This window comes from Pseudorca crassidens, chromosome 20, assembly GCF_039906515.1.
Source record: "Pseudorca crassidens isolate mPseCra1 chromosome 20, mPseCra1.hap1, whole genome shotgun sequence".
Taxonomy (NCBI): domain Eukaryota; kingdom Metazoa; phylum Chordata; class Mammalia; order Artiodactyla; family Delphinidae; genus Pseudorca; species Pseudorca crassidens.
In genome coordinates, this window is record NC_090315.1 from 43013483 (window position 1) to 43035934 (window position 22452).

At 55.4% G+C, this 22452-nt stretch overlaps 2 protein-coding genes across 2 annotated transcripts in view; both read left to right on the plus strand.

Moving 5' to 3' along the window:
* Positions 1–11022, plus strand: part of BEAN1 (brain expressed associated with NEDD4 1) — a 37613-nt gene extending 26591 nt beyond the window's left edge. The window contains exons 3-5 of the mRNA XM_067720012.1: positions 2550–2813; positions 7552–7702; positions 8712–11022. Of these exons, the coding sequence (XP_067576113.1) occupies positions 2550–2813; positions 7552–7702; positions 8712–9054 (758 nt within the window). The 3' untranslated portion in view covers positions 9055–11022. The remainder of the gene's footprint in view (positions 1–2549; positions 2814–7551; positions 7703–8711) is intronic.
* A 5540-nt stretch (positions 11023–16562) lies between these two features.
* LOC137215194 (spermatogenesis-associated protein 2-like protein) lies at positions 16563–21920 on the plus strand. Its single transcript, XM_067720017.1, has 2 exons — positions 16563–16904; positions 17585–21920. The coding sequence occupies exons 1-2, from the start codon at positions 16563–16565 to the stop codon at positions 18761–18763; spliced, it is 1521 nt and encodes a 506-aa protein (XP_067576118.1). The 3' UTR covers positions 18764–21920.
* The last annotated feature ends 532 nt before the right edge of the window (positions 21921–22452 follow it).

Here is a 22452-nt window from a genome sequence, read left to right on the forward strand (position 1 = left end):
CCTAGGTTCTCATTCTGGGCACCTCCAGCCTTGCCATGGCCAGCTTTCTGGTAGCACATCTGCCTTGGACCGTGGGGTGACCAGTACATCCCAAACCATCGCAGCAGCTGGAACAGACTGAACAGGACAGTTGAGAGCAGTGTGGACCCCATACACTCCTACCGTCCCCAAGGAGGGCTGCTGTCTCTGACATTCCCAAGCCCTGCCATTGGCTTCAAAGGTGAGAGGAAGAGGGTGACATTGGTTGGATGGCCAGCTGGCTTGTACTTTATCAGAGAGAATACGGTAGCAGAATGATCACTGGCTCAGCTCTAGTCCAAGCCAAAGCCCGGTCATTGGCTCAGGAGTGAAAGCACGGCGGACTAGATGAGTGGTGGCCAAAAGCTTGTCTCCTGACCAGGGTAATCACTGTGTGAAGTACTATGTTGAAAAGGATGCTGCGGCTGCCTCCTGGGCCAAACAGGAAGAGAATGACTCTGAGTTAGCCATATACTGGCTATATATGATTGTGGTGGGTTACTTAATACCTTTGAGCCTCAGTATTCTCACCTATAAAATGGGGAGAACATAGCTTCAGGGATGAAGTGAGCTCTCAGCACAGAACCTACACATAGTGGGGGCTCTCAAAACAGTGGTCTGTGTTTGGCCCTCAAAGAATCCCAGAAATCTGCTTATGCTGGCATTTTCATGTTAGAGGGCCAGGGAGCACGCACACTCAGCCAAAGCCCAAGGGCAGCTCCCTCTCCCCAGGGAAGGCACCTGCAGGGGAGCAGCTTCCAATGAACTTCAGCGAGCAAAGGCTTGGCTCTCAGGCTAGGATGACATTCTGGCCCAGGCAGTAGGGCCTCGAGGCCAGCCCCTCCTAATGAAGGTCAGTAGGCTGCAGGAGCCACCAGCATGGGCCGGAACTGCTGGCGGGCGTGTTCATAGCTCAGGCAAAGGCCCCAAGTTCATGCTTCACCTACCTGTCCCTGACATGGGCTGAGTGTGGGAGAGGCTTCTGGAGACGGTGCTGGGAAGGGATGGGAAGGTACAGGAGGCCACAGCTGAGTTTCTACCTTCTGATTTGCATAAGTCCATGCCCTCACCTGGGAACAAAGCCCTCCTACAACTACCCAGGGAGGTAACCATCCACACTCCGCTTGATTACCACTCAAGACAGAGACCTCATTCCCCGGAGGCAGCTCAGGGCCTCCCTGCCACTTCCCCATCTGGTCTCAAGGCTGCAGCCACTCACTCAGTACGTGGCTTGGGCACCTTTGGTGAGCCCAGGCCCAGTGCTGAGCTTGAGGACACAGAAAGCGATCAGACACAAGCCCTGGAAACCGTGCATAATCATATGCGACAAGTGCAGAACAGGGACTGGGACACAGGCTCTGGGAGGACAGACAGGGGGACCGCTTTCAGAACAGGGCCCAGGAAAGCTTGCCCTGTGGCTCGCTGAGTATCTGAAGCTGGCTCCGTACGGCTGTCCAGAGATGGGACCTGCACCCTCAGGAAGGGCTCACGCCTGGGGCAGGGAACAGTGGAGAGTGAGCTCGGGACTTTGAAGCTTGGGCCTGAGTTCTCACTTGGCTCAACCACAGAGTGACTGAGTGACCGTGGGCTGGAGCCGAGCGTCAGTCCACACGTCTATAAAAGGGGAAAACCACATCCCTGCCCAGCTGAGCGGGAGGGAATTAAGGGGCAGTCACGGACGCTCCCTAATGTGGTGCTGGCTCTCCCTGAGCGAGGCAGCGAGTGCCCATGGATGGTCCTGGCTGATTCCCACCCTTCCCTGGGACCCCAGCCCCCAGGGCTCCATCATCTTATCTTATGGGAGGACAAAGCCATCGTGGGCCCCAGAAGCTTCCTTTAGTAGGGTTCTCAGGGACCCACCATACACACCCCTTCCTAGAAGCCCCTTCCCACCTCTCTGCACCTTTACCCTTGTTCTTCCCCTGCCTGGAATACCTCCTAGCTTCACCTCCTCTGGGAAGCCTTCCCTGATCTGATCCAACCCACTGTCATGTCTGGGTCAGTTAGTGCTCTTAACCCCAGGCCTGCCTGATTTCCCTGGAGTCCCCTCGGTAGGTTTCGCCCTTGAGGCAGGAGGCCAGTGTTGGAGGCCAGCACATCTGGTCCTCATACTCTGACCCCCGTGTATCCCTCATGCCTTCCCAAGTCTTTGGTAAAGTCATGCTGACCTTCCAACCTCACGTCTTGGTGGAATAGAGTCCTTGTCTAGCACTGAGTCAGGTTCAGTGGGTTCAAGCCTCAGCTCTGCCGCTAATTTGCTGTGTGACCTTGAGCAAGTCCACTGCCCTCTCTGAGCTTCCTTTTTCCTTTCTTTGAGTTGGTTGAGCTCCTAGGCCAGAGGCTTCAGAGGAGAGGCGAGAGGAGGTCAGCCCTCACTAGCAGAGGCTCCTGCGGGGAGGAGGGGAGCAGCGCCTGAATCTCCTCCACTTATTTAGGGATGAATAACTCACAGGGCAGCAGGGAGGGAGGAGGAAGGTGTGGGGCAGGGTCCGTGCCCCGGCTCAGCGTCCTCTCTCTCTCTCTGTCCACAGTAGCTAGATACAACCGCACCAGCTACTTCTACCCAACGTTCTCAGAGAGCTCAGAGCACAGCCATCTGCTCGTGTCTCCTGTGCTGGTAGCAAGCGCAGTCATAGGCGTGGTCATCATCCTCTCCTGCATCACCATCATCGTGGGCAGCATCCGCAGGGACAGGCAAGCCCGGCTCCAGCGGCACCGCCACCGCCATCGCCGCCACCACCACCACCACCATCGCCGCCGCCGCCGCCGCCACCGAGAGTACGAGCACGGCTACGGTGAGCTGCCGCCCACCCCGGGCCCTGGGGCCCCTGTAGCCCAGGAGGCATCAGGGAGGTGGTGGCTCTGCCATGGGTGGCGCAGGGTGGTCAGAGGAGGCATCCTCCAGGTCATGAGTAATCAGGAAGAGCTCAGAGGCCCTCACCATGTCTCAGGGGCATAAGAAGCCCAGTTGTCTGCCAAGGGTGAGGCTGAAGGTCAAAGGGAGGGTGTGGTGCTCCCTCCCCAGCCCTGGCCACTGTGAGACCAGGCCTGCCTGTTCCTACCCTTGTATCACCAGCCTGACCCCCGGAGAGTACAGGGCTCCTGCTCAGAGCAGGCCTACCCCCAACCAGGAGCCCAGGTACCACCCTCGACCTCCCCCCACCGCAGGACGGCCAGCACGCCCACCTCAGATAACTGGACCCGTGCTCTCCACTCCTGCCCCTCCCCAGGCACCTCTTCCATGCTGCTTTCTGCCTCTGCACCTTTGCATATGCTCTTCCCCGTGCCCAGAATGCCATTCCCCATACTTCCCCACCTGACAAAAGCCTACTTGTCCTGCCAGACCTGGCTCAAATACCACCTCCTTTTGCAAGTTTCTCTGGCCCCTCCTCAACCACCCCCCCAGGCAGAGTTGACCCCCATTCCCTGTACTTCCTTAGCATCGTACCCACACTGCCATCAGTACCCCGACACAGGATGGCTGTGTTGCATCGGTGAAAGCAGGAGCTGCATGTAGCTCTCCGAGAGTCGAGCTCACAGCCCAGAACAGGACCTGGCCCAGAAGTAGTACTCCGCAGGCAAGGGAAGGAACCACTTCATTTCATCCTCACAGCAAGAGCTGTGTTAGCCCATTTTAAAGACTGGGAAGCTGGAGGGACTTGCTGAATGGCCTGAGTGCCCCCGAGCCTGCACCTCGTACTTAGAGCCTAGGAGAGATGCCCACAGGGGTTCCCTACATTAAGGTTGAGAGGTCAACCTTGGCCTTGAGGAGAGAGACGGACCTAGGGGCAGGCTAGTCCATCCTGAGTCTGTGGTGGAGCCACAGGGCCTGTGCCACATGAGCAAGGCCCTGTCCCTGACATCAGAGCAGGTGGGGTGACAGCAGGCCACAGCCAGGCCAAGTCTGGGGTCAAAGCCTTTCCTTACCCAGCCCCCGCTCCGATGACTCACAGCAGCCCTGCAGCCCTGTTACCGTGGAGACCCCTCTGTGGGGCTCCCGCCTCTCTGCCCACTTCTGTTCTCAGCTCTGGCTTTGGCACCTCCTTGGGGCCTCAGCAGGGAGCCTGGAGGTGCTGATGCCCCTACACCACCTTCTAGCCTTCAGGGGGTGCACAGGGGCTGCAAGGAACCTTGGAAAGAAGCCAGGGAAGAGGGGACCTGAAAGCAGCAGAGCACCGACAAACACCACCCTACTGGCCCTGGGGACCCTCTGTCCTTCAGATGCCCTCCCCCCGCTCCAGTGACTCAGCCCCTCCCGGGCTCCTTCCCACCGCTCTGGCCGCTCCTTCTCAGACTTCCTGGTGGATGCCTATTCTCTGAGGAGAGGAATATTAAGGTCCCTCAGAGCCCAACCCTGGGCCCTGGGTCCTCTCTCTGTACCCACCCCATCTGTACCCATGCCCATCTCATCCACCTGACAGCTCCAGGCACCACCCACCACCCTCACCCAGACGTCCCCGAGACACCGGCCCCTGAAGTCTCAGAGGCACCTCAGACCCAGGGGGTACAAAACAGCCTTAATCTTCCGCTTCTACTGCACAGCCTCAGGAAAGTTGCTTAACCTCTGTGAGTCATCTGTACAATGGGTACACGGGGACCCACCCCAAAAAGTTATTGTCAGGACTAAATTAGCACTGTACCTGGCTTATGAGTAAGTGCTCAGTAAATGTTAACTACTTTCATGATCTCTCCCTACCACCCCGAGAATACCTACTCCAGGGCCACTTCACTAATGCTGCAACCTCCACACCTGCCAGCCACCGGCCTGGCACCTCCAAGGCATTCTCCACAAGACAGCCAACATGACTGAATTGTGACTCCACTCAACACTACTCAGTGGCTCCCCACTGCCCTCAGGACAAAGTCGGTCCTCCTCTGTCTGCCCACAGGGCCCTTCTGTAGGCTGGTCAGGTGCAGAGAGGAGCCAACGAATGTCTGAGAATGAATGAAGGAGTGAGTGAGTGAGACAGACAGAAAGACCGAGGAAGGAAGGGAGGAAGGGAGGAAGGGAGGAAGGAAGGAAGGAAGGAAGGGAGGAAGGGAGGGAGGGAGGGAGGGAGGGAGGAAGGAAGGAAGGAAGGGAGGGAGGGAGGGAGGGAGGGAGGGAGGGAGGGAGGGAGGAAGGGAAATTCTCCTTCCATAAGATGGAAATACCTTGAGCTTTAGGAGACAGATCTGGTCCCCTTTCACTTGCCTGGGCTTTAGAGCAAGCGGCTTTATATCCGATTCGTCATCTGAGGGAAGGGAGTAGCCACTTTCCCCCTCCCACAAATTGTTGAGGGTGAATGAGATCGTGGGGCTAGAGCACAGAGGTGCTCATGGACGCAAATTCCTCCTCCCCCCTCTCCCGGGCCTGTCAAAGTTGTTAACCTCGGATTTGGGCTGAATAATGAACCGAAGTATATCTTAACTTGGGTAAATAAGGGAAGAGGGAGATTTGGGCCTCCCTGGACCATTTGGGTCTGTGCTGATGTTGAAGACAGGAAAGGAAAGGAGATAAGAAAGGAATTTGGGGAGTTCAAACAGGGTGTGTGTGGGGGGAAGGGGTTCTTTCCAGCTGTTCCTCAGGACCTCCACCCAGCTGGATGTCTGGGATTGACCTGGGTCATCTCAGGATTGGGGTCTGGACTAGGTGAGTGCCTCAGGGAAGCCTCAGTCTCCCTGAGACGCTCAGCCTCTGGGGGGCCCAAGAAAAGCAACCCAGGGAGAGAGGTGAACAGCAGAGTGGTTCGGCCCGGTCAGCTCTCAGACCTGCCCATCAGGAAATAGCCTTACCTTCCCGAGGTCTGGACAGCCATAGCGCCCCCCGCCACTGGCACTGCGAGTGGGACCCTCCCCGCAGCAACGCTGGCAGGGACGGGATCCTGGCACCAGAGCCCAGTGGCCTCAGTTCCACTTCTGTCCTCACGCACTTATTTCATGTCTTCCTCTCTCCTGAGTTTCTTCCCCAATTTCTTCCCAAAATTCTCATCCTTCAGCTGGTGCCCTAAAAGGAAACAAATCTCATTTCAGCTCCTTCTTACAGCATATGTTATTGGGTTCCTTTTTCCTAGTAGAAAAGTAATATGTGTTCACTGTGGAAAACCTTTAAAATACAGAAAATATAAAGAAGAAAATAAGGGTTCTGATCCTGTCCTCCAGACAGAGCCGCTGTTACTATGTTTGGAATATTTTCTTCCGAGAGCTTTCTCGAGGTCCATAGATAACCCTGGGACTGCACCTGCAAATAGTGTTTCATATCCAGATTTTTTCCATTCATTGTTGTATCGACGTGAGAAAAAGAGATTTGGGGCGTAGAAAGAGCAATCTTTGGGGTCTACAGACTATGCATGAATTCCAGCTCCACATTCTACCAGCAATGCGACCCTGAGCCTCTGGCTGTAGAATGGAAAGGGCAACTGCAACAGTGCTGCTGACCTCAAAGAAAGGTCATGAGCCCCACCCCAGACAGACAAGCCCCGCCCCTGATGTTATGCCCTGCCCTCTGAGCCACCTGGGAGCCCGTTGGAGGTGAGGAGACCTCGTGTCTCAACCAGTTATCTTTGCAGTTCCCCTGTCCGCACCCCCTCTCGGCCCACCCCTCTACCAGACCTGTCAGAAACTGGGAGGCAGAGGAGCTGGGACATCCAGCCACCCTCGGCCCAACCAATAATTTGCTGTGTGGCCTCCAGCAAGACACTGAGCCTCTCTGAACCCCAGCTGTAGAATGAGAAGATTGTACTTCATCGGCATTTCCTAAGCAGTGTTACTAGGTCTCAGAAAATGAGATTCCGTGGCCAAATGCTGCACAAGCACAGTTAAATGTGTTTCTCAGCTGTGGGACATTTCAGAGCCTTTGATGTACTATGTGATAAAAACAAAAACAAGAACAAACAAAAAAAACCAGAAGAGAGTGTAGTATATATAGTCATCAGAGAAACCCCTTTTCTCCCTGGGATACCTAAAGGGACGGAGGCCTGACCCCAGAGACCACTGCTGTCCTCATTCCCTGACACTTCCTCCCCATTTTTTGTGCCCAGCCCTTCTCCACAGCTCAAAGCTTCCCGTTCACACTACAGTCTTCTTTCACAACTCCCCCTCTTGGCTCAAGCTGTTCTGTTCCCTCTGCCAGGCCTGCCCCTCTTCCCCTGGCTGATTTCTAGGCAAGATTCAGCTCTGGGAGCCCTTCCCCCCAGGAAGCCTTCCCTGACCTCCAAGCTGGGTCAGGCCCGTCTCTGCTCCCACAGCCCCAGTACAACATCTATCAAAGCTTGTGACATGCTGCCCACTACCAGGCTGTCCGCAGGACAGGCTGCTCACTACCCTGGGAGCCCCACCAGGGCAGGGCCAGCTCTGCTCCCTGTGACCCCCATGCCCAGCAGGGCACTGGCGCTCACATTCTGGGGCTGTTGCTGACGGAATGAAAGCAGCCCTGGTTGGTAAGGGGCAGGATGGTGAGTCGGAGAGAACAGAATCTCAGTGACCTCAGGCAGACATGTGAGGACCCTCCCTGGCACCAGCCTGAGGCCCAGGCTGAATGTCCGTTCCCTGCAGTGTCCGACAGGCACACGTATAGCCGCTCGAGCCACAGGACACGCTACACCTGCAGCCCTGCCGAGGACTGGCCTCCACCCTTGGACCTCAGCTCTGATGGGGACGTGGATGCCACGGTGCTCCGAGAGCTGTACCCAGATTCTCCACCGGGGTAAGGAGGCCTGAGAGGGCAGGGCTCTGGGCAAGAATCTCCAGCCCCCATGGGAAACAGCAACACCCCAGATGGCATAAAGGCAGAAAACATCTCCTCACCCTCCTGACAAAGCTGGTCCCTGTAAGGCGGGGCGTGACTCAGCAGATGTCCCTGAGAGACACTCGAAAAGGAAAAACGAAGAAACGTTCAGCTCCTTCAGGCTGGGTGAAGAGGTGAGGTGGAAGGTCCAGGCCCCAACCCCTTAGTTTGCGCCCCCGGAGCCCAAATCACATCCACTGGGATAGGCATCATTGTGTCCAGACTGCACTCGTGGGCAGCAGGTGGCCCTGTCCCATGGGGGGGATTCTTCCCTGGGGAGCCTTTGAGTCCTATCCTGTCCTGCCAGCCACCCTCAGGCATATCGCCACCAGTTTGTACATGAAAAGAGGAGTCTGGGCCTCTATCACTTCCCCGCCAGGAGACCACCTGGGCCCCACAAACAGCCCCATCCTCTCCATCACCCTTTACCCTCTGCCCCCAGGGGCACTGGGAGGTATGAACTTTGCCTGCAGGTGGGTGCTTTTTCACCCTGCAACCATGGGCCCCAGGGACACCTTCCTAACCCTGGAAGGGCCACTTTGGGGTGAGTTGAGACCCAGAAGTGTCTGGCAGCCCGAGGCTGCTCCCACCAGCACCACCCACGCTCGGTGGCCAGCCTGCAGATGCTCCAGCAGCAGCGGCTACAGTTCTGAGCGATCTGAGACCCTGAATTTGGTGGCTCGCTCACTCACGTTCACACGGAACACTGGGGCTGAGTCAGGGCCAGAATCCAGGTCTCGGTGGTTCTGGGGTGCCCCTCCCCAGGGAGTAGAGGGGTTTCATCGGAGTCAGTGTGACAAAGGCCTGACCTGGTCCATGCCGGGGCAGCTTGGCGCTGCGGCTAGGCCCCCGGCCCTCGGGGGCGACCCCGCCACCCACCACTGAGGCCGGCTGGCACAGGGCCCTGAGGGAGCCTCTTCTCTTGCAGTTACGAGGAGTGTGTGGGGCCGGGGGCCACTCAGCTGTACGTCCCCACAGACGCCCCACCCCCCTACTCGCTGACCGACTCCTGCCCTGCGCTGGACTGCGCCCTGGATGCGGGCAGTGGCCGCAGCCCTGGCCAACACCAGCAGGCACAGAGACCGCAGGGCCAGAGTGGCTTCCGCACCATTTCCGTGGACACCCTGCCGCCTTATGAGGCCGTGTGTGGGGCCAGTCCCCCCCCATCGGGCCTGCTGCCACTGCCGAGACCAGAACCAGGGCCGAGGAGCTCCCAGGACTCGCCCACCCCAACCCGGGCCCCAGCCTCAGGCCCAGAGAGGATTATGTGAGGGACCCAGCGGCCGGTCCTGCCAGCCCCTCAGAGCTGGGCCACACCTTTCAGGCACGCAGGGGCGCGCACGCACACACACGCACGCACGCACACACACACAGAAGCGCACACAGATGTGCACACATGGCACTCCCACATGTACACACAACTTGGACACACGCACACACTGATGCACCCATGTGCACATACACATCCAGACGCCCCACACGTGTGCAGACGTGCACACACATAGCCCCCCCACACACACACACACACAATCCCATCTGCGAAGGTTTCATTATAAAGGAAGCTCTCCCGACCTCCCAGTCTCCTCCCCAGCCTGTCAGTGATGCCTCTGTAGCCAATGCAGGGAGAAGAGAGGTGGAGAAGGGACCAGGGCTCGTCCCGCCCTCTCCACCGGCCTGTCTGCCCTGCCCGCACCAGGCAGGCTGTGCCCAAACGCTGATTCTGCCTCCAAAAACTGCTCAACCGTCCCAGGTAGCTGCCTCCCCCAACCCCACCCCAGAGCAGCTGGCCCTCCCGGCTGGCAGGACAGGCCTCAGTGAGGCTCAGCTCCGCACTGTCCCCCTCTCCCAACCCCAGGGCAGAAGAGCCACAACGTCAACACCCTGCCACTTATAGGGTAAGGGACCCGGGTCTGGGGGCACAACCTGGAGACCCTCGCAGCCCGCCTTGCCCATCCCTCGCCCAGTGCCCTCAGTCTGGTGGTGCTAGCGGAATCATCTCCGAAGCCCCCACCCCAAGCCACGGGTGATGGGCAGGGCCCTTGGTGGGCATGCGGTGGTGGTAGTGGGTCACAGCTGTGCCCATGTCAGTCCAACCACTGCCCAGGACTGAGGGTCGTCAAAGAAGATGGAGGGCTGCCGGGTACGGTTCTGAGGAGAGGAGCAGCCCCTCGCTAAGTACGTGCCCAGCCGACCACTACAGCCTAAGCTTGAGTGGGCTGGAGTCAGACCCCAGAAGCAGTGCTGTGCTCCTGGGCGGTGGCGCTTAGTGGGGAATTGTGAGTAAACGCATTCTGGTCCTGCCCTCCATGGTGTTTGAGGAGACGAAATGAAGGGGATGTGGGCCCCACTATGCCACTGCAAAAGCACCAGTGGCTACATTTTGGCCTTGCTGCCAGGGGTACCACGGAAGGGGATATGTGGGCCTGGTGGTAGAGACTCAGATCTTGGCCCCTGAATCCCAGCAATTTCCATCAGAGACCATGCAAGTAACAGAGCTAATTCCTGAAGACCCAGCCTGCCAGAGGGCGGCAGCCCAGCATCTGTGAAGAGTGTCCCTGCCGGCGTCACCAGCGGCAGAGAGTTCTCAAATCCACCCTGCCTCCCTCCTCACCCCCTCCTTAAACAACAGCACCTCCAACCATCCTCTCCCCCACATTTCAATTCCTCCAACAAAGGGCTAAGACAATTTAGTAATCCCTTTCTGAAGAGAGGGGGCAAGGAAGGCAATCGTGAATTTTATTTTCTGTAGAAATAGAATTTCTTCTGGTGCAGAACTGAAAGGAATCCACCCAGAGGTTCTGTAGCATCCTGGAGCCCCCGACTCCGCCCCAGGGAGGGACCTTGTTTACAAGCAGTTCTGTCCACCTTTGTGGTGTACTGTTTTCTAGGCAAAAAATATCTGTCTATTGTACTGTATAGCCTTTAAAATGCACTCCAGGGATGAGACTCTTTTAAGAAACGCATCCTGCTTCTGCAACTCTAGAGAGTGCTGGCGGGGAGGGGGGTGGGCGCGGAAAAGATAAAAATCCCCACATGCTCATCAGTGTTTGAGGGATGGAGCTGAACAGCTTTTCTTGTTCCTGGATTAAGCGCTAAATAAGCAACAATGTATCTTTTCTGTGTTCAAAATAAATATATCAGTAACAAACGTTGCAAGAAGTAATACGATCAAGGAGCCCATGGTGCGGCTGACACCATCTGAAACTTGTAAGGAAGGGAAATGGTAAATAGCGGCAAACGGAAAATGTGTTACTGATCTCAAAATCAGCAGCCATTGAAGCCTTTTCACTCTCCTAGTGACGCGGATATTTGCGAAGCTAGTGACTTACACGAGTTAATTTTTTTTAACCTCTCTAAAACATGGCATCATTTCTCCAAGTTGGCCAGTGTAACTGCCACCAAGACAGGCCATAAACTTCAGGACTCCAGGAACACCAGGGACTGCACTTCGACAGCAGTTGGCTCTCCACACCCTGATGGCTTTGACTGCCAGGAAGGGGTGGGCGGGTAATTAGACTGAAATGAGTTGTTTTCTCCCCCTCTGCAGAAATTCTCTTCCTGCCTCTGCTTTCTGTAAGACCTTGGCTTTGGTCGTTGATCCCTTGGGTGACAGAGGCTGGTTCCCTTCTTCTGTCACTATTCCCTCCCACTCGAATTCAGGCAGAGTCCACTAGCATAGTCCTAAACCCCCAAGTGCCCTAAAAGTGGGGTGCGATCCTGAAGTAAGGTACAGCCCTGTCCCACCAGCCTCACTGCAAGCCCACACTGCCACCTGCTGGCTGCCTCCCGTCACTGTTCAAAGCAAATGAGTCAGCCCCTGAAGCTCCCTTCTTCCACTTTCTAACCCACTGCCTGCGGACACTCATTATTGAAGACAGAACTTGTTTTGGTTCTGGGCTTGTCCTCCACCCTTGGGATGTTCCATGAGGTTTAAATCATTCAAGTACCCCATTTTCAGGAATCACTCCTGCCTCCACATCTCTCTGGCCACAGCCAGACACCTAAATGCCCCTTGCTGTGTGCAAAATAATCACCCCCCTGTCCTTCTAGACACCACCGTGTACGGCTCAGGTGCCACCTCTGTGCTCTGAGACCCCTGCTCCTGGGAATGAATGCAGCAGCCTTCATGGTGACGGTGCCCAGGCCACGTGGTGCCCGTGGTGACCCCAATCAGAACCACGCCATGCTGACACCCAGTTCCAACAGCAAATACACTCAGGATCCCCCTGGCCCAAGGCACTATCGAGCTCGGTGTTTTCCACCTCCTCCATCCACAACGTGCCTTGTGTCCACATATGGTGCCACATCCAAGGTCCTTGTGCACACTCCTACAAGGAGACTGGCTGCCTCCCTCTGCCAGGGGCCTGAGGGGTCAGGCCAAGGAGAGCACCCTGGGCCCCAAGGAGATGGGAAGTGAAGTCAAATTCCCAGGATGGTGGGAACGGGAGGAGGGGCAGGACCAGGCCCTGGGACGGGATGTGGACACAAGGGGCTGATGAGGAAGGTGGCCCCAGGAGTACCACCACAGAGTGGGCAGTGAAACCAGGAAAGGAAGGAAGCCCATGCAGGGTGTCGTCATGCTGGTCACCACTGTGGGCAACTGAGCTCCATCCCCTTGGCAACTCCGAGGAGCTCGCCTTAAAGTTAGCTGACAGAGAGGGAAATGGATTACTCACGCGCGGCTCCCAGACTCTCAAGGGTCACTGTCTGACGCTGCTCTTCAGTGAACGTTAATCCCTGCCCCTTGTGCGCTGAGCAGGCACCTCTGGCCAAAGAAAGTCTTCAGACAGGGAAGCTGCAGCTGATTGCTGATGAGGCCACCGCCACGGTCAGCACCAGATGCCGCCGGGCGAGTAAGCACGGCCTCCAGACAGGGCACCCACAGCACCTGCCACACATGAGCAGCAGAATCACCCGAGGGAGGGAGGAACGAGGGTTGATGCCAAGCACGGCCGTCCAGAGCCTCCTGTCAGAACACCCACTGGCTTGCACCAGCCAAGCCCACCCACGTAGACACACAGGGGTCTCTCAGACCAGCTTCCTAGAGAGACCCTCGGGCGCACACCCGTATGCAGCATCACGCAGCTCACACCACCTGAGGTCTGTATGCGTTGGCTCAGATGGCTTCATTGCACACACACTGTGCCCCTCACACTCAGAACTCACACACTCAGGGGTCCCACATGCACACCCCAAGGGCACCCATACTCACGCTCAGGCGTCATCATCGGTGTCCCCTAAAGACTGACTAGGTTGGGGGCATGAGCAATGGAAGCACAGGCAGCGTTAACATCTGAGAGAGCAAATCCTCTGTCCGGGCTCTGCTCTGCTCGACCTCACAGCGCCCCTCCCCAAGCCCAGGTGAACTCTCTCAAGTAGGACCAATTGCCTGGGGCAGGCCTGGTGCTTCTGAGCAGGGAGGGGGCGGGGCATGCCTTGCCCCCAGGGTTGCAGCCCAGCTGTGCCCGCTCAGCATCTCTCCAAAGAATCCCAGGTCTGCAGGGCCTCAGGCCCTGTGGTCACAGCCTCAGCCAGACCACAGCTATGCATCCCCACCAGCCTGACTCCTGTGACCTTGAGCCAGGCCCTTTCCTTCTCTGGGCCTCAGGACCCCATCCCCCATCAGCCTATCCTAAGTCAAAGCACCCGCCACAAATCTCCAGCATCCCCTCTCCTCCCTCTGCCCCCTGCGTTGTCCCCAAAGCAAGTCACCCCAGCAGGCAGAGAAAGCAGGTTCTCACTAAGGCACTCACTCCCCTGAGGGCCCAGAAAGTGTGAATAACGCGATTAACACTAAATCCGACAGTTCAAGAGAAGCAGTGGTCCAATGGGGGGAGGAAGCTGGCATTGGAGAAGCGGAGCTGACCCACCTGCGAGAGGGCAGGGAGGGGAATGGATCCAGGCAAACTGCCAGCGCTCTCCCACCATGATCTTGGACCACCCTGGAGAGACTGGAGTGGAAGGCAGTTCACAGACATGACGGGGTTCCCAAGAGCCGAGGATTAAGATGTCCAGAATGAGTGAAGTGTTTAAATCATAGGTAACCAAAAGCAATAGGAGAATCACATGGGAGGGGGGGTTAAATTGTGTGTACCAGTTTGTTAAACTTTGGTTTAACATCTCCAGGCCCCTCCTCAGAGAGCAAATGAGGCCAAGAAGAGAGACAGAGAAAGAGAAAATTAAAACCCTTTTGTTTTAAACCTCCCCGGGACCCGATTCCATTATCTGGTGACCAGCCCTTCAAGATAATTCAGTGGCCTGGGACCCATCCCCAAACCTGCCACTTCTATTCGGTGATCTTACAAATATTTGGTATTATGGAAAAAGCATGGCCTTGGGTATCAGATAGACTTGGTGTAGTAAGCTGAATAATGGCCCCCCAAAGATGTCCAGGTCCTGTTCCCCAGAACCAGTGAACATGTTACCTTCCATGGCAAAGGGACGTTGCAGGTGTGATTAAAGACCTTGAGATGAGGCAATTATCCTGGATTGTCCAGGTGGGCCCAGCGTAATCACAAGGGTCCTTATGAGAGGGAAGCCACAGGGTCATAGAGAAGATGTGATAAACTGAAGCAGAATGAAGAGAGAAGTGAGAGATTTCAAGATGCTATACTGCTGACTTTGAAGATGGAGGAAGGGGCCACAGCCAGGGAATGCAGGTAGCCTCCAGAAACTGGAAAAAGCGAGGAAACGGATTCTCCCCTAGAACCTCCAAAAGGAAGCAGCCCAATGAGACTGATTTTGGGCTTCTCACCTCTAGAATTATAAGATAATAAATTTGTGTTGTTTTCGGCCATTAAATTTGCAGTAATTTGTTACAGCAGCAATAAGAAACTAATATACTTGGGTTTTAATCCCAGCTCTTACCCTCCCTGCCTCAGTCTCCTCATTCATAAAATGGGAGGAAAGGGGATTTGGCCTAGTGATGGACAAGGGCCTCTCTGGCTCTCTTTGGCCCCAGGCTGTCAGGATGACAAACGACCACCAGCATGCTCCCACCCACCTTGGCCTGCACAGCCCTGACCTATGTCTCCTACCCAGAAGGGTGGTCACATGTGACCTGGACTAGTTACCTAAACTTGCTGAGGTTCAGGATCAGATGAACTAATGTGTGTGAAAGAGTAGCATCCCCACCACTGGACCTAAAAAATGACTAACCTAGACCAGCCTCCAGAGGGAGAGTTGCTACTCACTGGGAGACCCATTTCCAAGTAGCACTCCCATGAGGAAGTAAATTCCCAACCAGAGGGGTAGGAACTGCCCTGGCCACAGAGCTCGGAAAAGATTGCAGGGGGCAGGGGAGTCAGGGGCAGGAAGCAAACAGACCCCAGGTGTGGTGAGCCCAGGTCTGAGGCTGCTCCAAGGCCAAGCACCGGGCAGATGCCCTTCCTGATGATTGGAGGGGCAGGAGGCCAGCAGAGTCTCACAGAAAGCAAAGGATGGTCAAGAACCAAGTCTTCCTGGGCTGTGTTACTACAAGGTCACGGCCAGCTCCTGCGCGCGCGCGCGCACACACACACACACACACACACACACACACACCCAACTGGGCTCTCCAAACTGTGAGCCACCGAGGGCAGGTGCTTTGTCTCATTTGCCTCTGAAGTCCCCGGGCTGGTGTGGAACGGGCCAGGCCACCTGCTCAAGGATGACACTGCCGCAAGCACCATATGAGAACATTGAAAGGACCCAGGTCCAAGAAGTTGGGAAACAGAGCGCAGGTTGCCCCCTCCTAGAAACTCACACCCCCAGTGAGCTCCCACATGAGAGGTCCTAAAGCCAAGAAGCCTAGAGACCTTACTTAATCCAGTGGTTCCCAATGCATTTGGCCACAGGACATCTTCACTCACATAAGACTGATTAAAGCCCCAAACAAGTGCTCCTCGGTGGAGCACACTTTGAGAAATGCTGACCCACGTGGAACGAGTGAGTCACTGAGTGGCTGAATGAATGAGTGAATCATCACTGAATTAAGTAGTGGGTGAATGGAAGGAAGGGAGAATGGGAGAGAGGGAGAGAGGGAGGGGGCAGTGGAGGGAGGGAAGGCTTGACGGGAGAGTGCATAGGTGATTGCACCCACCTCAATTCCTCCAAAAGCTGTCCCTGACTCAAGATCTGGGTGTAAATGTTTATGTGGGAGGTGATCCCAGGAAGCACAGTGAAGGAGTCAGGAGTTAAGACGGGGAGGGAGAAGAGTCAACACAGATGCATCAGTGAGCAGGTTATTGCTGTGGGCAACCGGGGCGATCCACTGGGGACCCTCTAAAAGACAGAGTAGAACACACCTCAGAGCGTCCCACCTAGGACAGGAAGCTGGGGTTTCTACCACTGCCCCTCCTTGGTGGGCTGAGGGCTGCCTCTGAGTGTTAACTCCCTGGCATTTGCAGCCCGCACACCAGCCAAAGGTGGCTCTCAAGCAGGAGGCGTCAGGAGCCTTCGCAGGTGACATCAGGGTGGGCTGAGGGTGCCGGGCAGCAGGGCTGCGACCGCTGCAGAGGGGGTGTGGAAGGATGCAGGCGCTGCTGTGCTTTCCCACTTGCTCTTGGGTCAAGGCGAGAACCCAGACTGACCTCGGCTCTGCTCCACTGGGAGGAGATGAACACAGCCCCAGAGTGACAAGCTGTGGCAGGCCACACCGTGCACAGCTTTCTCTTTTGCTAACACAACTTCCTCCTCGGCTTCCTGATTGAGCTGTGGGGCGGGACAGAGGCAGGCCAGCCTGGGCCTGGCCTGGGAGGCCCACCGGACTCTTGTCCACATCCAGTCTCTTGGAGCCGCCATGAGCCGGCCCCGACCCCCAGGCCCAGACGAGGATGCTCTGGAGACCCTCCTGGATGACCTCATCAGCTACTACCTGGACAGGGCAGGGGAGGGCCGGCTCGGGGTCTGCAGGCAAGCAGCTCTCACCTGCAGGGCCCAGCGGCTGCTGGTCACAGGGGTCCCTCCTCAGCTCTATCTGCCTGAGGATGTGGCCCCTGATCTGGGGACCACTCACTCCCAGGGGGCTCCCAGCCCTGCCCAGCACATCTGCCGCAAACTGGTGCGGGCACTGGAGTTCCTAGAGCTGATCTCCGTCAACCTACTCCTGTTTCCCTGGAGGAAGGAAATCAGGTCCCTGAAGGTAGGCACCGCCATGTCCCGGAGAGAGGGGGTCTCGAGGAGGGACAAGGGCTGTGCCTCTGGGTCTCAGGGAGGGACCAGGGCTGTGCCTCTGGGTCTCGGGGAGGGACCAGGGCTGTGCCTCTGAGAGGGGGAACAGTGTGTCGTCTGTCATGCCCACTGACTTTGGTCCCATTTTACAGATGTAGAAACTGAGGGCTAAAAGAGGTTAATGCAATTTACCTGCGGTCACCAGATATTAAGCAACCCAGACAGGACTCGAACTCAGGCAGTGCAGCTCCTAACCACTAGGCTGTACTGCTTCTCTAAAGAGATAGCACCAAGGAGCTCACAAGAAACAAGGGAAAGATTTTGGCTGTGGAAAGCCACTGGAAAGGTTTAATCTCTTCCAGCTCCAGGCCAGGATTATTGGGCTGGAAGCCAGGATACCAGCTGGCTCAGTCATTCTCCTGCTGTGTGACTCGAGACAAAAGTCCTGCCTCTGGCCTCAGTGTGCCCTTCTATAAAATGGGACAGCGGTGACATGACTGTGGGCCAGGTTTCCATTTGGCCCCATGCCCTGGCCCACCTGCTTCTCAGGAGCCTCTGTGCCCTGGACATCAGCCCTTGGTCCTGCCTGGCCCCTCTCTGCCAGTCTGCTGAGACGTGTCCCCCTCTAACAAACAACGCTGTTTGTTCCAGACATACACAGGGAACTTTGTCTACTGGGTGCGGCCTGTGCTTTCTGAACACACACTGCAGACCATTCTGGGCAGGCTGGGCTACATGGCCACCTCCGAGGCCGAGTTTTCACTGGTCCAGGCCAGCAGCGAGGAGGACACCAAGCAGATGGTGTTTGAGATCTTCCTGACGAGAGTCATGTGTGAGGCCGTTCTCGGAACCTCAGGCAGGCAGCTCCTCGGGCCGGGCAGAGAGAAAGCGGACGGGCCCCCCTGCAGGCCGAGCTCAGAGAGAGGGCTGCTGAAGACCCACAAGGGCCTGCAGGAGGCCCAGTCAAGCCGAGGCCCCTCAGCAGGGGCGAGGACTGAGAGGGCCCTGGCTGAAAGCCCTGATGGTCAGCGCTCTCTGCCTGTGGTCTTTAGCCTGCCTGAGATCTCAGTAGCCCCCGGCAGCCCCCTCACTGGCCCCCCGGTCTCCTTGGGGCCCCAGCGCCGCGCCAGCACACGCTCAGACAGTGAGGAGTTCCTGACCTGCTACAGCGACCTTGTGCTGCACCAGACACCCTTGTTCCCCAGGGACCATCCCCTGAGCAGCCTGAAGGGAAAGCAACTGCAGAGCCCAGGCCTGGGGCCCAGCCCACCTCCAGGGGAGGCAACTGCCCCCGCAGGTAGCAGCAGTGAGCAGCCCCTGGTCCCCAGCGCAGCTCCTGAGAGCAAAGGGGGCACCACTCCCGGCCAGCTCTGCCTGGTGCCAGGCCCCCAGTTGTCAGAGAATTCCTTGGACCCAAAGCCAGAAGCACAGCTGGAGGTGGCCGCCCCTGGTCCAGAAGCTGCCCCTCCAAATGCTTCCTCTGAGATGGGTGAGCTCTGTGAGTACCTCGCCCATCTCCTCAGAGCCCCAGCTCCAGCAGGCCACCCCGCGGGCTCCCCTGGCCCAGGGGTTGAGGAGAACGGACAATCAGAGCCTCTCATGAGGCCAGAGCCAGCCGGTGAGGGTGGCAGCCCAGACGGTACAATCACTCAGTTCTGGAGGTCTCCTCAGGCCCCCTCTCATGTACAAGAGCCCCCCAGTGCTCACTACGTCCCCCCGGAGGGGCTGGAGGTGCCAGGTGCCACACGAGCAACAGCTGAGATTGTCACCCCTGGGTGGCACAGGGGCAGACACCTGACTAAGCCGATTGCTCTTCTGCCAGGAAGGTGACACTTGGAGAGATGGTGGATCTGGGACCACAGTGGGGACAGCAGCCAAACCCACAGCTTGTCAGCCACAGGGACAAACCTGCTAATCCCAGCTGGTCTCAGGTCCCAGCACTGCCACCTATAGACTGTGTGACTTTGGGCCACTCACTGCACCTCTCTGAGCCATGTTTCCTCGTCTCAAAGTGGGTGTGGTGTCAGATCTACCTCACAGGAGGCTAAGAAGAGTTAATGAGGGGAGGTGTGCATAGTGCTGAACTTACGGGGGCTTCCTGTCCCCTTCACATACCAGCTCAGTGTGTGACCTTGGGAGAGTCACCCTGCATCTCTGAATAGCAGTTTCCCTCAGCATCCTTAAGGCACCTGTCACAGAGCAGATTAAAAGAGAGATGTGTAGACAACCAGACGTGTAATATACCCTTAATCTGTTTAGGGTCCTCTGTCAGCCTCCCTCTTCTCTCAGCCAGCTTCAGGTCGACAGAGAGCAAGGCCACAGTCGGGAGCCCAGGGTCAGCTCAGAAGCCTGCTCTGCATCCAGGGTTGGGGGCTCCATCATCTGGGCTGCCTGCAGTGGGGGCGCCCCCTCCACCAGTCTCTCCTGCCCCCACATATGCACACATGCATGCACACCTGCACACAAGTGGGTGTGTCCAGGAACGTACACACACACGGGCAATCTTCATAAGGGCCCCAAGAGAAAGCCAAGACCCTCTCTATGGGGTGGCAGGTGGCACCTGCCCAGGGCCTGTCCCTCGGCTTTGCATCTGTGAAGTGGGGAGGATGGCCCCTGCCTCTGAGGGTGGTGGTAAAGGCCCCTTCTGGGCATACAGCAGGTGCTTAATAAACGTTGGCGCCTGCTTTGCTGTCCCCAGAGCTGAGCATATGACCCCACCATTTTCAGTCCCTACATCAAGGGGGACCACAGGTGGGAAGGATTTAAGGGGCATTGGCCCCGCCTCCCTCCCAATCAGACTATTGGCCAGGCCCTACACAGGCTTTTCAAGACAAATCGGGAAGCACTCTGCACTGGGAAGAGAGAGGCACTGGCCAGTCATTCACCCGTCCATCCATCCTTCCTCCCACCCACCCATGCCAATTACTCAGCACAGCACACAGCAGTCGACACTCAGGCCGGTAAGCTGTCAGCGTCTGGAGCCAGTGAAGCGGGGCCGGGGGGCGGGGATGGTCGGAGCAGACCCTAGCCATAAGCCTCCATTCTGGGGAAGGAGAACGTCAGGAACAGGCTAGGCTGGAGACAGAGAGGGTCAGGAGCCTCGGGAGAAGGGATGAGGTGGGAGGGGGTACGGACCTGGGAATCATGGCAACCAGGGCACCTAGTCCTGGGTCTGACCTGCAGCCCCTGACCTTTTTTATTCGTTATTTTCTGATCATTAACATAATAAGCATGCTCAGCCCCAAACCACAACAGAACGTTTGTTCTCCCCGTGTTCCTGCCCCGCAGTGTTCCCCATCTACTTGAAAGCTGAGCCCAAGGTAGGAATCATTTTTGATTTCTCTTTCTCTCACATCCTTCATCCAACTATAGCTGTCACAACAAGGACCAAATCTGACCACGTTCCTCCTCCTTCCACAGAGGCCTGAGCCCCTCGACTGAGCTACCAAGGCCTGTCACTCAGATCCTGGGAGGACGCCAGCCCCCTTCCTGGTCTCCCAGCCTCTGCCCTCATCCTCCTGCAGTCAGCTCCATCCAGCTGCCAGAGGATCCCGTTAAAACCTAGGTTCCATCATGACTTTCACTCTGTGGTGTTGGATTAGAATCAGAGGTATCAATATGAACTCATGGTTTTTAAATTATAGTTAGATACAGAAATATAGCTATGTGTGTGTATGAATGGGTTAGTACACATACATATGTTTCCTAACTCTGTCCCAAGAGTGGGCTTCAAAGCAGACACCCAGTAACAATGACTACACCTGGCACTTAGATCTTGGGCTCTAAACATCACTCACTCTCCAATACAAGGAACCAGAGATCCTAGTAGTTTATTCCAGGGATGAGCAGGTAAATATCACCAGTAATAAGATGCATGGACATCATACATCCTTTGATAAGATGCACTGAGGGAAGACACAGCATCTTTTTTTTTTTTATGGTGGCATCTTGCCAAAAATGTCTAACCTCACTCTAGCCATAAGAGAACACCAAACTCAAATTCTCTAATAGTGAGAAACCCAGCTCTCATAATCTACAGACTATTTACTTATTTGTTCGATTCTAATATATTGGTCGATTCTGGTATAGTTTCAGAATTGCTAAACATATCCCTGCAAGAAACACTTCTAATAACTATCTTTCAGCATTTATGTAAAATAATTTTTACCTTTACTCTTCTCGTATCCAATCAAGACACTGTTTTCCAAGGTTACTTCAGTGAGTTCTTTTCTTCCCAGCACCTTCAGTGTGGTTGTTACTTGTGATTCATCTGTTTGTATTCCATCTTCCGTTCCCCCTACATCCTACTCCACCTTAACTATTTATTTATTTGGGGAGTAAGTGAGACATTACTATGGTTAGAGTTATACAAAATGATATATTCACAGGAGTGTATTCCCCTCTCATCCCAGCAACCCTGATCCCATTTTTCCCTTCTCTCCAGCCTTTTCCCACCAATCTATTTAGTTTCTGGGTTGCCTTTCCTGTACTTCCTATAGCATACTATAGATACTCATTTGGACACTGCTTCCTTCCCTTAACAGTGTGTCCTGGAAATCATATCACATCCATTCACAGAGAGAGCCTCCTCGTTCTTCTTCACAGCTGTATACTATTCCATTGTGTGGATGTACCATAGTTTATTTAACCACTCTCTTGTATATGGGTATTTAGCTTGTCTTCAATTATTTTGCAATTACAAACAATGCTGCCATAAATAACCTTGTACATATATACACCTTCATGTCCTAGAAGTGGGGTTGCTGGATTGCAATGTAAGTATGTATGTAGTGTGTCAGGTGGTATCCTATTTCCCTCCAGAAGGGGTAGACGAATTTGCATGCCCACCAGTAACGTGTAAGAGTGACTGTTTCCCCACAGCCTCAACAACAGGATGTTTCGATATATATGTTTTTGTGTTTGCCAGTCTGGTAAGTATCTCAGTGTTCTTTTATTTGCTGTCTTAGTCTCTTTGGGCTGCTGTTAACAAAATACCACAGACTGGGTGGCTTACAAACAAAAGAAATTTATATCTCACGGTTCTGGAGGCTGGAAGTCCAAGATCCTGGTGCCAGCATGGCTGGGTTCTGGTGAAGGCCCTCTTCCAGATTGCAGACTGCCAACTGCCCCCTGTGTCCTCACATGGTAGAAGGGGCTTGGGAGCTCTGTGAGGTCTCTTTTATCAGAGCACTAATCCCATTCATGAGGGGTCCACCCTCATGACCTAATCACCCCCCTGCAAAGGTTCCACCTCCTCATGCCATCACCTTGGACATTAGGTTTTCAACATATGAATTTGGGGGAGACACAAATATTTAGATCATAGCATCTGCATTTCTCTAATTGAGTGAATTTGAGTATTTTTCATATCTTTAAGGGCCATTTTTATTATCTTTTTTGTAAATTTTCTGTTTGGATATTTTTCTCATTCTTCTATTGGACTTTTGGTTCCTTGTCCATTTTTAAGAATTCTTCACAAATATTAGCCCTTTGTGATATACACTGTGAATATTTTCTCC

Coding starts and splice junctions, on each gene's coding strand:
- LOC137215194 (XM_067720017.1), top strand. CDS start 16,563: ATGAGCCGGCCCCGACCCCCAGGCCCAGACGAGGATGCTCTGGAGACC. Junction 16,905..17,584: donor AGGAAATCAGGTCCCTGAAG/GTAGGCACCGCC, acceptor TGTTTGTTCCAG/ACATACACAGGGAACTTTGT.